This window comes from Phaseolus vulgaris, chromosome 10, assembly GCF_051622355.1.
Source record: "Phaseolus vulgaris cultivar YP4 chromosome 10, ASM5162235v1, whole genome shotgun sequence".
Lineage (NCBI taxonomy): Eukaryota > Viridiplantae > Streptophyta > Magnoliopsida > Fabales > Fabaceae > Phaseolus > Phaseolus vulgaris.
Genome location: NC_143507.1, coordinates 3,060,021 through 3,075,744, shown reverse-complemented (window position 1 = coordinate 3,075,744; position 15,724 = coordinate 3,060,021). Strand labels below are relative to the sequence as shown.

The following is a 15,724-nucleotide window of genomic DNA, read 5'->3' as shown; positions in this document are numbered from 1 at the left end:
GTCTAGATTGCTCATTTTCCATCATTAGTGATTGTTCAAGCTTTTGATATCCTGAACGAGACATTAGGTGCAGAATAACATTCTTTTGTGTTGTGACTTGAGCTTTCTTCCAACAGTCCTGTCATAAATGAAATAAACAAAGTGAATTAAATAATATTAAGTTATTAATGTTATATAAATAAAATAGTTAAATAACTTCACTTACCAACCACACTTCAGATTCACAGCTTTGAACAAAAAGATGCTATGTCTCTTCATCATTAATGGTGGAGGAAGCGGTGCGGAGCGGTGGTATAAGCGAATTAGAACAGTGGCAGTAGTGCGACATCAATGGTGAAGGCAAAAGCTAGAGAGAAATAATTTTAAGCGCAGTGAGTAGTGAGAGTGTGAGGAAACGGTAGGGTAAATAAACATATTTACACTGATTTGATGAACCAATCGATGTAATATGTCTAGCACCAAATTACTTTTTTTTAAACTTTCTTTTTTAGACTCTCAATGACATATTACATCAGTTGGACGAACCAACTGTTGTAATATGTGTATCGCCAAATTACTTTTTTTTTAAAACTTTCAAGGACATATTACATTGGTTGGATTAACCAACCAGTGTAATATGTTTAACACTAAAATAAGTTTTTTAAAAACTTTATTTTTTAACTTTGAAAAAAACATATTACATTGGTTGATCCTTACAACCGGTGTAATATATGTCAAATATTTACAAAAATGTCACTGCATTTTTAGTTACATCGGTTCTCAATTAACCGACTTAATATGTTGTTGTAGAATGCATTTTCTACACTAGTGAATAACGATATCACACAACCCAATTCTTTTGTTTTTTCACCATGTTTATATATCCTCCAGATTTTATTCTTTCGCACCTTATGTTTGCTACTTTTTACATGTGGATACATGACCCAGGTGGAATATGCTCACCATGCTCCATTAATAAGGTGACACCCTAATTCGGATTTGAGGACAAATCCTTTTGAAGGGGGGAACCTGATGGAGGACCATCTTCACTTTCCAAGCCATCATACAAAAAACTAAGAGCATATAACAATCTCAAGATATACAAAATAAATATTTTTCTTAGCTTTTATAAAAACTTGTAAAAAGTAGAGTAGATAATTCTTCATGTCTTGTATTTTTGGACCATTTTTAGGGTAGGTTCTTAAGTAATTCAAAGACATTCTAGAAACCCTCACTTGTCATACAAGCAAGGGTTTTTAGACTATCTTAAGAAGCTTGGGCGATGACTTCTTAGATTACTAGAGCTCACCATGGTTAAGCTTGCTTAACTAGAGTTATGGAAGCTTAAGAGCTATGGAAGCTGAATGAGTACGCTGAATTTTCATATTCATTCTCTCCCTAAATATACTTTTTCTAGAGAGCCAATTGGCCTAATAAAGCCTTAGGAAGTTGGTCACACCTCTTCCTAAATTTAGCACCTAAATCATTCTATTTCTTCACCAATTCCTCTCCAATTTCGGTGCATTCTCATTCTCTTTCGCTGCCAATTCAATTCACTCCAAGAAATAACCACACAGATTGCATCACTCCCTCTATGATAACGAGCCATGAACTTGATTTGGTGTTCGATGCTAATGTGAAGTTGTTGTGTCCGTACCTCTACTTCGTACCTCCAAGATCGGGCATCATTCATTGGTTGTCCCTTGTCCTTTACAGGTTTTTCTCCATCGGGATGGGATAAGACTCAACTACCTACAAAACAAAGTGTATTGGGTTTTTTCCTGCAAATTCTACTTCAATGTGTGTTTTTCAATACTAGGTCAATATCGTGAGTTGTTCATGGATAGCTTGCAACTTGACCCATGTTGGTTTCTCCTCGTTTTCTTAAATGAGACTTTTCATTCACTACAAGAAAATCATGAAATAGAAACCAATTTTAGAGACCAAAAATAATTAGTTGCTATAATAACTAAATTAGAGACCATTTTAGAAACTAAAAAAAATTGGTTTCTAAATTAGTTTCTATTATTGTTAAATAGTTTCTAAATTGGTATCTAATTAGCTACCAAAGTTTTAACTACCTTGGTAGTTAAAACTTGGTAGTTAAAACTACCAAGGTAGTTAACTTGGTAGTTAACTACCTTGGTAGTTAAAACTTTGGTAGCTAATTAGATACCAATTTAGAAACTATTTAACAATAATAGAAACTAATTTAGAAACCAAAAATTTTTGTAGTCTCTAAAATGGTTTCTAATTTAGTCATTATAACAACTAATTATTTTTTGTCTCTAAAATTGGTTTTTATTTCATGATTTTCTTGTAGTGATTGTGCTTTAAAGTCATTGTCAATTGAGGGTCCATCTCTAAATTTGACAAGGATGAAAAGTATAGTTTTGCTTCAGTTAAGTACTATAAGATAACACTTCTGCTTTGGGAAAAAGTTTTACCCAAGTCTCATTTTGAGCACCAAATATTCTTACTGAATATAAACATATTGTTCTTCTAATAAGGTGAAAGAAGTAAGTCCCTAGAAAATCAAACTAGATTCTCCTAAATGTAACCACCAAACTTTTGATAAAGACCAATGGAAGAACTGGAAGAACTATCTGCAAAAGATTGTTTTATACTCGACTTGATAATATTTATAAAAAATATTGAGTATATGATTATTTTGTGACAAGATTAGTAAGAACTCCCTATATAATCAATATGTATTTATAGACTTTTGAACATTTTTTAATAAATACTAAAATAATAAAAAGAAATAAAAGATATAATTAATTACTAAATTCTTATACTTTATACTTTTGTTATCATATTATTTGAGTTATTTGAATACCAAATTCTATATTATTCTATATTTAATTATAATTTTGTATCTGAGTATCTCGGAATCAGATACATAGAAAAAAAAACTTATACAATACTTCAAAAGTACGAAACAAAAGAGAGTAAATATAACAATTAAAAAAATAGTTAAAAATATTTATTTATCAATTTTTTTCTTTATTTGATATTAGAATCGACCATAAGATATCAAATATTTTTTTTCTTTAAAATAGTTATTTAACAAAACTTTAGAAACTATTTAGATAAGATAATTATATTTAAAAAAATGATGGTTTATTCATGCACGCAAAGAAAAAATTAACGTGTTATAATTTTATAACTGTGGTCGGTTTCTGACAACTTCCGTGAATTGTTTATTCAAAGAATGTAGTTTCCTTCGGTCACACACAGTGTTTTGTTTGGTTTCCAACTATGCTAAGAAAAAGCATCATTGCCCACATGAGGGCCCACTAATATGGCAAAAGATATACGAACGGCTGTGATTCAACTAAATCTGTGATGAGTGATGGCGATATTGACAGGAGAATGCAATGTCTTATTTAAAAGTAACATAGATTCTTTTTGTCCTCCACGTGTTCCCATTTGGCTTTCTTCTTATTTTTGGACCACATCTAAAGAATAAAAATAATTACACTGTATTTATTTATCTTGTCGCTTAAATACTCTTTAACTCCTAAGGTTTATATATCTTAAGTCTAACAAATCTCAGGTGTATATTTTACAATATTTTAAGTCCCTTTATATTATTTCATTCCAACAATATTTCAATTTGTCTTATTAGGGTAGTAAAAAAATCCAAATCGATATTACTTTTAATTTATTTAAATGAATTTATTTAAAATTTAAATCTATATTTTTTAATTTTAAGTTTAATCCATATAATTGAATATAGATTAGATATAAATTAGATATATTTTTGGATTGTTTGGATTTTGACTTGACTCGGTCTAAGTTAAGTCGAGTCAATCTGAACCCAGGTCGAGTAAAGTCAGTCTAAAATGTTGAGTCGAGTCGGTCCATGCCAAAGTCAAGCCAAGTAAACCCTAACCCAAGTCGAGCTGAATGAGCCAAAGCCCAAGTCAAGCTGAGTGAGCCAAAGCCCAAGTCGAGTTGGCACCCGAACAAGGTTAAGTTTGTTCAGGCCAACTCGGTTCGACATAGGCCTAGGCAAACTCAGTTCAACATAGGCCCAAGTAGACTCAACTCGATATGGACCGGACCGACTCGACTCGACATGGGCCGAACCAACTCAGCTCCACATCGGCCTGAGTCGACTCAGCTCCACATCCGCCTGGGTCGACTTGGCTCAGCTCGACATCGACCCAACCGACCCGGCTCGACATCGGCACGGGCCAATTCAGCTTTTCATCAGTCTAGACCGACTCGCTTGACATGGGCTTGGGTCAACTCAGCTCGTCATAGCCCCGAACCGACTCGACTTGATATGGGCCCTCGTGCCCATGTTGAGTTGAGCCTTCCTAGTACTAGGTCGAGTCTAGTGTCCAAGTTGACACGAGTCGTCCCGGGTCTAGGTCGACCCGATTTGGTTCGGGTCCAGGTCTAGCCGAGTGGACCAGGGTATAGATTTAGCCAAGTCGGTCTAGGTCCAACTTGAGTCGGCTTAGACCGAGGTTGAGTCAGATTAGTCCGTGTCCATATCGAAATGGATTTAGTCTAATTGACAAAGTGAATTTAATATAGATTTAATCCACTTTAAATGGATTTGAAAAAATCCAAATAAATTTGGTCTAGTTAAAATGGATATGAATTTTAAATCGAATCCATTTGTTTGGATCTAGATTGGATTATAAAAAATCTAATCCATGACCACCCCTAGTCTTGGCACTTCGCCAACCCGAAAACTACTTGATATGAGTTGAAATGACACATGCATGATTTTATCGAGATGTTTAGATGCTTTAGGATGGAAGGAAAGTAACTCAATAAAGAATATAAGTGTGTTTATTTCAAAAAGCAGGAGAAAAATAAACCTATTACATTACAAGCTTAATCATGACAAAAAGTCCAGTATAACAAGCTTAATCATGACAGAAAGTGTAGTATAAGAGGCATTAGATAATTAAGTAAGAACAAGTAAAGAGAAAAACTAAGAAATAAATTATTTGGAAATGGAAAGGTGATGTTCTGCCACTTGGAAGACTTTTCAAGATGAGTGATTATTAGAGTTGCCACTTGAATCAATATAACAAGATAAGACTTCAAAAAAGAAGAGAACTTTTCCCTCACAATTTTGTTATAGTAAACATACCCTCACTCAATCAAATGTTAATTTACAAGTGGCCCTATTTATAGGTTATATGGTTGCAAGCTTCCAGGATCAATTTTTTGGAACAACTAGTTCTAGAATGGCATTTATTAAAGTCTTAAACTTTTTTTCGCAACAGACTAGACTAGACTAGACTAGACTAGACTATATAGTAAAGAAATTAAAGAAGAATAACAAATTTTTATACTGGTTCACCAAAACACACAGTTATATCTAGTTGTCCCTTAAGTAGATTGCTCAAAGAATCAAATGAATGATTAAAAAACGAATACATCAATCACTCCTAGTTAAAAATGAGTACACTAACCAATCTTGGTTCTCATAAGTACACTAACCACTCTTGATTCCAGTTGTCCTAACTCCCCTAAGATTAAAACCTCTAAAAAGAAAAGAAGACTTTCAAAGAAAGCACAATATAAGTTCACTGGATAAAAGGCTATAGCTCCCCTAAAGAACACTAAGATAGAAAGAATTGAGAAAACTTGTATTGTTTTATATTCTTGTGTGTTATTCCTCTTCAACTTGTTCTCTTTATATAGACTCTAGAAGATGACAGTTGTAGTTTGAAATATGAAGACTTGATCTTTGCTTGGACTTCAATGAGAATCTTCATCTTCTTTTTCATAAATGCTTGATGAGAAAGCTTTTTTTTTTTATATTAATCAATAAGGTGTTTATGTATTTGTTCTAAAATGAAAACATTTCAAACACAATATACAAATATGATAATTAATCATAATTGATCATAATCGTGTTGATTCGTTTGTTTCCATATTAGTATAACCTATTTGATCGTTTGAATTAAATCAGTTTTATACATATATATTATAGTTGTATGATACAATTGTTTTTAACACTTTATTTATCTAAAAAATCCTTTGATGATTTTAGCTTGTACAATTAATTAATTACTACGAGACTTGCTATAAACATTGGATGGTTTATTTATCCTTGAGCTACCACAAAACACGTGTTAAAATGTTCAAATAAATTAAACTCATTCAAACATATAAAACACTTAGAGTGTTTGTTATTATCAAAACTTTATAGGTGGTCTATTGGCTTAAGATTATCTATTAGGGCTTAGATTGTATAGGGTCTCAACAATCTCTCCATTTTTTATGATAGCAAAATTTATAAGTGCATAAAAAAACATTAGAGCATGTATTAGAAATATTACACATAAATATGCACAACAAGAACAAGAAGATTACTCTCATGTTTCTAACCTCAAAAGAGCAAGAAGATTGAAAAAATGATCATTAATTCAAGTTCAATTTCAAGGTGAGTGTACAAGGAAAAAAGAGGTCTTATTTATAGATACATAAGCCTTTTTCTATTCCAATCCTAGAAAATATGAGACTTAAAAATAAGCAAAAAAGTGGATTGAATAAGTGAGGATTAAACACTAGCGCCTTGAAAATAGCCCAAAAATGGCCTCTTCAATTTTTTGTTGAATTCAATAAATGGATTATGTTTGAATAAATTTCAATTTTGTGTTTGTATTCCAGGGATTGCTTTATGCTCATAGTTCATGTTTAAATCTATTAAACTATAAATTAATCGATTAGTAGGGTGAAATAATAGATTAAATTACCAAATAATAGATTAAAAATGCATAAATATTTTTTTAGTGTTTTGATTACAAGGATGATAATCAATTATATTAGAGAATTGTGTTTTTTTGAAGTTTTTTTTTTATTAGCATGTGAGCATAATGATTATTCCAGACTTTTTTAATATTTCTTATCTATTTCTTTAGCACATGCTATTTTATATGATTTTTGATGTATTTTTTTTAGGGGAAGAATATATGCATGTTTGCTCATACATGAGCTTAAGATGAGTTTTTTTTTTCTACTCTTAATCTGATCTCTTTATTTTTTTTTTTCCCTTGTATTTCATGTCTTAACAAGGGAGAGTTCCATGCACTGAGTTTTTACATATGTGATTGAATACTCTAATGGAAGCAATGTGTGAGTATCTCCAACATCTAAGTTTTGATCATGCATTAAGTATGTGTCATCTAAAAAAAAGGGAGATTTTGGACTTGACGAGTAAAGTCAAGCATCAAGAGAAGTTTATGTGTTGCTTTTGTTATGTTGTTTCTGGTAACATCAATTTTTTTGAGTTGGTAGAGTGTTTCCAATTTATATCCTCTTAAGTGTTCAAGAGTTAATTTAGTTGGTTTTCTCTTGGTGTGATCCCAAGGTGGGACATATCCTTTTGATTGTACTCAAGAGTTGATCTTTGTTATCTGTTGTCTTGTGTATGTTTTGCTTGTGGTATAAATATATAAAGATAATGAATTCCAAGTATTCTAAGGTTGAATAATTGAGACTAGATATATGATTAGTTGTGATATGAACTAGTATATATATTTTTTTGTGATCTTTCTTTTTCTTTCTCTTTTTTATTTTGTTTTTATTAATCATTATCAATCTTCATTCCTAAATCAATTACATTCAATTTTCAAATAACAAATATTTTTCAAAGCATGAAGTTGAGTTTGTTAAGGCAAAAATCATATCATAGTATTAGGTTTATTAGTGTCTAAGTACAAGAGGGGGGTGAATTGGACTTATAAATTTTTTGCAAAGAAAACAGTTTTAAGAAATCCTAATAGAAAAAAAAAAGATTGATTCAAAGTAAAAACATATTTATTTTCTGAGTTCAAGTAGTAGTTCAAAAAATACAACATATTTATTTTAGAAATAACATATTTAATTTCTTGCTTAATAATTCCAAATACTAGCAGATTTAAAAGGAACAATTCAGTTAAGAGATACTCAGTGTAGAAATTAATTTTGACAGACAACCTTTAAAATCTTTTTGAAAGCAGTTTCAAAGACAAAAGAATTCTGAACAAGATTGCTTAATTGAATTTTAAACACTTGTATTACTCAATCAACAATTACAGACACAGTGAATTTTAAGCAAGATACAGGCCTTATCAGAATCTTGAAGAACAGTATATGATTTAACCCAGTAACAGTAAAAAGAACAATAGATTCAATTTTCAAACAACAGATTCATTTTATTACAGATTTTAGATTTAAAGAAAAGATCAAGGAAGGAGAAGAGCACACATAGTTTTATACTGGTTCACTCATCAAGAGCTACATGCACTCCCACTTTTTACCAAGATGGATTTCACTAAGCCAAAGCAATCTTTAGAAACACTACTTGGTTCTTGAACCCTCCAAGAACAAAGAACACAAGCTGAAACACCCTATTTCAGCAACACACTTACTTCAAGAAACCCTGTCAAGAAGTACAATTATAAACACCTTTACAAAGAGAAATTATAGGAAAGAAAACACCTAGAGTGCAGATACAAGAGTTCAAAAACAGGACCATGAATACAATGTACATCAACCTTTAAGAAGATTTTCTTCATCAAACACTTTCTTTATCCAAGTTGAGAAGAGTCTTCATCTATCTTCAACACATACTAGTGTCTTTTCTATCAAATGATAGGAAATTGTTGATCAACAACAAGGTTTGTAGCAGAATGAATAACAAACAAAAAATCATTGAACAAACCTTTTACTTCCTCTGATAAGCATTGATGAGTGTCAGACGAAATGAGTGTTACAAAGATCAACCAAAATGTCTGATAAAGAAGTGAGAGAGCATTTGATGATGCGCTCAATGAAGACTTAAAGTCAAACACAAAATCAAAGAATATTCCTAAAGCTTGAATCTATTTTAGAGACTACCTTCTACATCTATCCTAAAAAAGATTTGCGTCAAGACAACATTTCAGTATTTCTTGGGATATGAGCTAAAGTTGCAAGGACCAACAACTCTCGTGACAAACTACATTTGAAATTTGGCTTACTTGTCATGTATGATATGCACTTTTACCATACGATGGTACAAAAGCCTTTATAACTGAGGGAAGCATATACTATCAGTCATTCAAGAGATTACGTAAAGAAGAAGAGAACACAAGATAAGTCTCTTTGGTCTCTTAGGAGAGTGAATTTTCATCTTGTATTTGTCAAAAGATGTAACCCCCACAGAGTGAGAAATGATCTAAACTATGAGAGGTAACCAAAATCTTATATTCATCTTAAGACGCAAACACTCTCCCTTAGTTAGACAAAATGATTGGACGATCATTCAAATCTTCGACCTTTCCTATGTTAGCAATGAGTGACTAAAAAGTATAAAATAATACTCAAAGTATTAGTGAAGAGTGGCTTGAACAAATAATAATTAGTGTTGAGTCAAGAGTGGTTGGTGTTAAGAAATCTTAGTATTAGTCAAGAATGACTTCAGCAAAGAATACTCAATGTTTAGTCAGGAGTGCCTGGTGTCAATAATACTTAGTGTCAGCTAGGTGAGGTTATAGGAAAGAATATTCAAGGGTTTAACTAGGAATGACTGTGAACCCACATAATACCCAACGCTTACTTCGTAACATTAGTATGCTTAGTTGAACTTGATAGAGTTAGTTAAGAGTTGGATGTAATCTATTGTAATAGATGAACCAATATAAATTATTGTGTGTAGTTTTTCTCTCCTTTTCTATTTTTACATTGCATATCATTATCATCTGCTCTAACCTAAGTAGAGCTAATACTTAATAACTTATTAAATGTTTTGTTAAGCGATTTTAAACTAAGTATCTAATCTACACATGCATCGGTTAGTCAGGCACTAAAACTATGATCTAATTACTTTTTAAAGTAAACATAAATCTATGTTAATCAAGTGATTTAGTTATCTGTAAAATTTGTGTTTGACACAATCTCTCTAAGCTAGAAAAGTTAAGTATAAAATAAGTCTTTGACTGACTATATTCGTCTGACTACAACACTTGTTATGAGTTTTTTCCTCAAGAAAAAATGTTTACTTTCATCAAACAAAATAAATGTATTTAAATAAAGGTTTTACTTTAAGTCTGGATTCTTTAAAAATTCCTCATAAGTGAAATATATATCGGGTGTGTCTATCAAACAAAAGATTTAGAGTCAAATCCTTAATAAATGAATAAAAAAATATCTTGACGAATGAGTGATAAAGTGCTAATGACATAATATATCTGATGAATTTTTTTGTGTATTTTACAATTCAAATCATTTTCTTTATTATGAAAGATCAAATGATACTTTTTTTAAGAGTTTTCAAAATTAATTAAATCACAAATTAACAATATCTTGTGTTTTTTTATTCACAATACATTAATATTAAATCCATAAAAATTAATATGGAAACTTTATTATCTAAATTAAATAAATTTAAAGATAACAAATCAACTACTAAAATATAAATTTGCAATCTAAAATAAGATTCTTCAGTTATCAACTGTAATTATATAGAATAATGAATTAGACTATTTTCATACCAATAGGACACAATTTTAATACCACAATAATATAAAAGAGGGATAAAATAAACAATAATCTTATTTAAATAAATAAATACGGGCTTATTAAATGAACATAGATATATTCACTAATTTCACTTGAAATAAACTTATTTAATAGAGAATAAAATCCAACATATATGAATACAAGTAGAAGTTATTTATAAGTCAAGCTACAAATATTACTTGAAATAAACTTATTTAGTACTGAACTAAATAAGAATTTAATACAAATAGATAAATATTCTTTATAAATAAGATTACTATACTGTATGAAATAAGAAATTTCTCAAAAAAGAAAAGAAATTAAATTCAGTAAAAATATATTTTTTTCTCTGAAAATAACTATTATTTAATCTGTAATTCTCGTACAAATCAAAGTAAAACAACATGTATTTGTTTTTCAGTGAAATCCGTAATTATCAGACTATATATCCATAACAATCTACAGTAAAATATAAATAAGAGAAAAGAATAAAAACATAATAATGGAACAGCTGCACACATTATTATTATTATTATTATTATTATTATTATTATTATTATTATTATTATAATAAAAATAATGATGATGATGATAATAATATTTATTCTTCTTAATATTATTATATATATACACGCTTTATTAGATGCCAAAATTTGTGCTACAGTGTCGAAACTTTAAACCCTTTGTCAATTTCTTTGTTGTTCTTCAACTTCTACACTCTTCTCCAACTTCAGGCACAAACCATGGCAAAGGACAGAACGATCGGTGTGGCTATGGATTTCTCCAAGAGCAGCAAGAATGCTCTCAAATGGGCACTTGAGAACTTAGCTGATAAGGGTGACACCATTTATGTCATTCACATCAGCCCCAATTCTCTAGACGAGTCTCGAAACCAGCTATGGGCTAAATCTGGTTCTCGTCAGTATCGATTTTCTCTCAATTTTACTTTTTGTGATCACTTTTTCAGGAATCTTTTGATCTGGGTTCATCAGATCTGTTCTGATTTCGATTCTGCTTTGTGTTTTTGAAGCTCTTATTCCTCTGCAAGAGTTCAGAGAGCCTGAGATTATGAGCAAGTATGGTGTTCAAATTGATATCGAGGTTCTTGATACGCTTGACACTGCTTCCAGACAAAAGGAGGTGAATTGAAAAAAAAAATGCTTCCCCCTCTCTCTCCCTTTCCTTCTACTTAGATTCTCTAAATGGAATTCAATCCAGACAACCATGTTTTTGGGTGTTCCCATGTTGTCTCTGAACTTGTTGATTTTTTAGGTGCACATTGTTACAAAAATTTACTGGGGCGATGCAAGAGAGAAACTTCTGGATGCAATTGAAGATCTGAAGCTGGATTCTCTGGTTATGGGAAGCAGGGGTCTGACCACAATCAAAAGGTGCCCACTTTTGTCCCCGAATTCTATTTTTCAGCATCTCCCACCGATTGTTTCAAAGAGATGTATTTGCATTGATAGATATTTGTTTTTCATTTATCTTTTGTTGTAGTGTGACTTTTCTGTTGCCATTAATGCCATGGATTTTTATCATCTGCATTTATTGGGACATTTACTAAAGGGTTGCAATTTTATACAAAAATTAAGACAATAGATAGATTTTGGCAAAGAAAAAACTAAATGGCTGCGATTGTACACAAAAATTAAGGAAATGGATAAATTTTGAGAAAATTTACCTGTAAGTAGTCTTTGCTTAATTTGTTTGAACTGAAGTCTTTGTCTAATGTTTTAGTTACCTGTTTAATTTTTCTTTTCAATTCCAAAGAAGTGATTCTCATCGATGTGGGCCCTCTTATCATCGGAGGTAAGGTTGACTTGGGAGGAGATGGTGGAGGTGGTGTTGTTGTTGGGAGGAGATGGTGGAGGTGGTGGTGTTGTTTGGAGGAGATGAAGAAATCTGTTTCTGGTAATTGCGGCATCCATGTTGGGATGTTTCCACTTGTGTTGGCCTCTTCAGTTGTTGAGGTTGTTGTTGTTGTTGTCTTTAGGGAAAGAGTTGAGAACTAGTGGCTTGTGGGAGGAGAAGCTCCTATTTGGATTTGAATCATGGAGAGATTCCACCTCTCTTGCCTTAAATTTCAATGGGTTGAGGGAGATAAAGAGATGCAGACTTAGGGAGGGAAGGAGAGAAGAGAGAAAGAGAGATAAAGTCTTAGTAAATAATACAATTGGACTCAGCAAGGACTTTGAGACTTCATAACAACAACAAAATTAAATACAAGTGCCCTTTATATTAGCTTTCAATATTGCACTATTCCCTTGGATTTGTTTTTACCAACAATTTCACCACTTGTTATGTTATAAGTTATGAATCATCATAATCAAGATTCTCTAATCTTGAGTTTTGGTGTTGACCCTTTAGTATGTCTTCAAAATATACTGATTTTGGTATATAATTTTTTTTAATATATCAGTATATTTTGAAAACACAGTATAAAAATAACACCAGTTAAGAATATGGAACTGTTAGGAGAAAACATGACTTCTTTGGAGTAATAAGTAGAAAGATTTAATCAGAAATCATTACTCTAGAGCGATTTGTGTAATATATATCAAATAAAATAGTCAGAAAGACTTCTGTAGAAAAAGAAAATTTTCTTTAAAACTTGTAAAAAAAGTTGTACAGAAACTAAATGGTATACTAGAGTACAACTTTTTTTTTATTAAAATCGTATGACTTATTTATACAAGTAATTTTTTTTTTTCAAAATCTTCTTAGTATGATAATTTTATATAAAATTATATTAATCTCATATATTTCCCATGTTATTGAAATATGAGTCTAATTGACATGTCTATTTTGTATTGAAAAAACAGGATCATTTTGGGAAGTGTAAGCAACTTTGTGATGGCCCATGCTTCTTGCCCTGTGACTATCGTGAAGGAACCTATCAGCAAGTAAAGATAAATCAATTGGGAGAGAAGAGAACATTTAAATTTCATATGATATTTTCTTTGCAATGTTCTTGATCTAGTAGAATCATATTTCCTTTCCTAAACTATTTTGGTGTCTAATAAGAATGAGTCATATTATAGATATATGATGCTTTCTGTATTTTAGCTCTCACTCTTTGACTTTATTGAAGGAATAATTTAATCTGAGTGCCATATATAAGGCCATTAGGCCTCAAAATTTTCTTCTAATCCTTAAATTTCTGACATTTATATTTATGTTTTTGCCTATTAACATGTCAAAACAAAATGGTCTCATAATCCTAAGTAGTTTCTATATTTTGTTGCATATATTGTTGATATGTTTGGAAGTGCTGCCATTGTCAAAATCATAGTAATTAATATCTTACGATTCACGATACGTATCGTATGAAACAATATAGTTTCACCCTCCCACGATACGAATCTCTTGAAGAATCTTTTTCGTCCCTGAATCTTAGATATATCGTGCGATTCACACGATGAATCGCAAAACGAAACTATTTCGTATTGTGTGAATCAGTGTGGATTTTAAAAAATGAGTAAATAAAAAAAATAAACAAAATTTGTTTAATAACATGTATGTAACACATTATTTTTTTTAGAGATTGTTTAGGTAAAATTGTGTGGTATATATATAATTATATATATATATATATATATAATTTATTGTATCTTGCATGTATAGATATTTTATATATTTAAGTATATATTAAATTTTTTAATGTTTATCAAACTTACAACTCACGGAACAATTTACGATTCATAATATCAACTCACAAGCAAAGGATGCAATATAACTTGAATCAAAAGTTAAAAAACCCAATTCAAAGAAAACTTTTAAAAATTAATATGCTACGCCATTTCTTTTGACTATTAGAAGGATTATGTTCCCTTTTCCTTCTTCTTTTTCCAAATTAAAATCTCTCTGGAATCCACATGCTACATGCTTTTAGGTCAAGTTGGAAGATTTCTAAACAATGAAGATCCATGTGAGCAGCATGGGTTGGTGGGTCAGAGCAGAATTGAGAATAGTGGCATGATAATGGCAAAAGAGTGCTCTAAAAACTACTTTAGTCAAATATGCATTAAATTTTTTTTAAGTAAAATTAGGTGTAGTTGTGATTGTGGTCTTCGTATTTTATAAAATAATAATATGGTTCTTAATTTTCTTTTCTGTAATTTTAATCTTTAAACTTGTATTTATATGTAATATTGTTGTCTAAATTTCTTTTAACACAATTTTGCTTCCTAGATTTGTTTTTAGACAATTTTGTTAAATTTTTAGTTCTGTTATCTATAATTTTTGTTATTTTAATATAATAGAGTGAAACTGAGGGAAACATATGCATGGAACTTATAGCTTTTTTGCATTATTGAAAAAGATATCAGTTTCGGGACATCATATAAAATGGAATGTGACAGTATTTTGACATATTTTTAAAATTGAGAATTAAATACAATAAAAAATTGTGCTTGCAAGAATTGAAATGGTCTAAAAAAGGATGCATTTTCTTCTAATTTAGTTAATATCTCTATGGGTGTATTCTTTTCAAATTCTAGATAGTCTCTTGAGACCATAGACAATTTATACCACATTAGATGGTTGGATGACCTATTGCCATAAAAAAAAAAAAATTGGTTGGATGACCAGAAGATCATGTGTTATTTATATTTTAATCATATGTGAATTTTATTATATTTTGATGATAACAAAAAATAATATAAATATATTAAACCCTAAATCCAATAAATTCTTATGAATATATATTTATAATAGATGGTTTGATATATCATTTGTGATAGATGGTCTTATGAATGAACTAAACGAGTAATAGATTAAAAAAAATAAACAAAATCTTTGAATATATATATATATATATATATATATTATGGGTTAAAAATTTCTTCAATCAAAGTTATATATAAAGAATAAAAAGATTTCAAACTGCGTGTTTTGTGGAAGATTTTTTTAACCGGCTTTGTTTGACCATGATTTTAGTATATCTTTAAATCTATCATTTTCTAAATAGATTTGTTGAAATTATATCTTGAAAATATTTTTGGATATATTTGTATATATTTCTAAAACTTAAAATAAATGCATTGATTGAAAATCTTAAGTATTCTACTTTTAGCATCACGAACTATTTTGAATGAAAATATTTTTTATTCTATTTTAATTTGTTTTAATAACCTGCAAATACTTATAAACTTATTAAAATAGAAGAAAAGAAAAAATAGGATAAATCTTTTGTCTTTATTGAGCACATAAGGTTATGTTTATATAGAGAAAAAATATATAA

The 15,724-nt window shown here is 30.2% G+C and overlaps 1 protein-coding gene and 2 long non-coding RNA genes across 3 annotated transcripts; 1 reads left to right on the top strand and 2 right to left on the bottom strand.

Moving 5' to 3' along the window:
• Positions 1-8,132: 8,132 nt before the first annotated feature.
• LOC150024155 (uncharacterized) lies at positions 8,133-10,079 on the bottom strand. Its single transcript, XR_016516387.1, has 2 exons — positions 8,496-10,079; positions 8,133-8,380 (listed from the first exon to the last, which is right to left on the bottom strand). It is a non-coding gene; the product is annotated as an uncharacterized LOC150024155 (long non-coding RNA).
• An 891-nt stretch (positions 10,080-10,970) lies between these two features.
• Positions 10,971-12,291, bottom strand: LOC150024154 (uncharacterized). The gene is made up of 2 exons (XR_016516442.1): positions 12,164-12,291; positions 10,971-12,021 (listed from the first exon to the last, which is right to left on the bottom strand). It is a non-coding gene; the product is annotated as an uncharacterized LOC150024154 (long non-coding RNA).
• LOC137818252 (universal stress protein PHOS34) lies at positions 11,176-13,631 on the top strand. The gene is made up of 4 exons (XM_068621552.2): positions 11,176-11,397; positions 11,510-11,619; positions 11,752-11,870; positions 13,305-13,631. The coding sequence occupies exons 1-4, from the start codon at positions 11,223-11,225 to the stop codon at positions 13,387-13,389; spliced, it is 489 nt and encodes a 162-aa protein (XP_068477653.1). The 5' UTR covers positions 11,176-11,222; the 3' UTR covers positions 13,390-13,631.
• The last annotated feature ends 2,093 nt before the right edge of the window (positions 13,632-15,724 follow it).

Excerpts from the sequence above, each read along its gene's own strand:
- LOC137818252 (XM_068621552.2), top strand. The coding sequence starts at position 11,223 with ATGGCAAAGGACAGAACGATCGGTGTGGCTATGGATTTCTCCAAGAGC. Across the intron at positions 11,398-11,509 it reads ATGGGCTAAATCTGGTTCTC|CTCTTATTCCTCTGCAAGAG; the intron begins GTCAGTATCGAT and ends GTGTTTTTGAAG. Across the intron at positions 11,871-13,304 it reads GGTCTGACCACAATCAAAAG|GATCATTTTGGGAAGTGTAA; the intron begins GTGCCCACTTTT and ends TTGAAAAAACAG.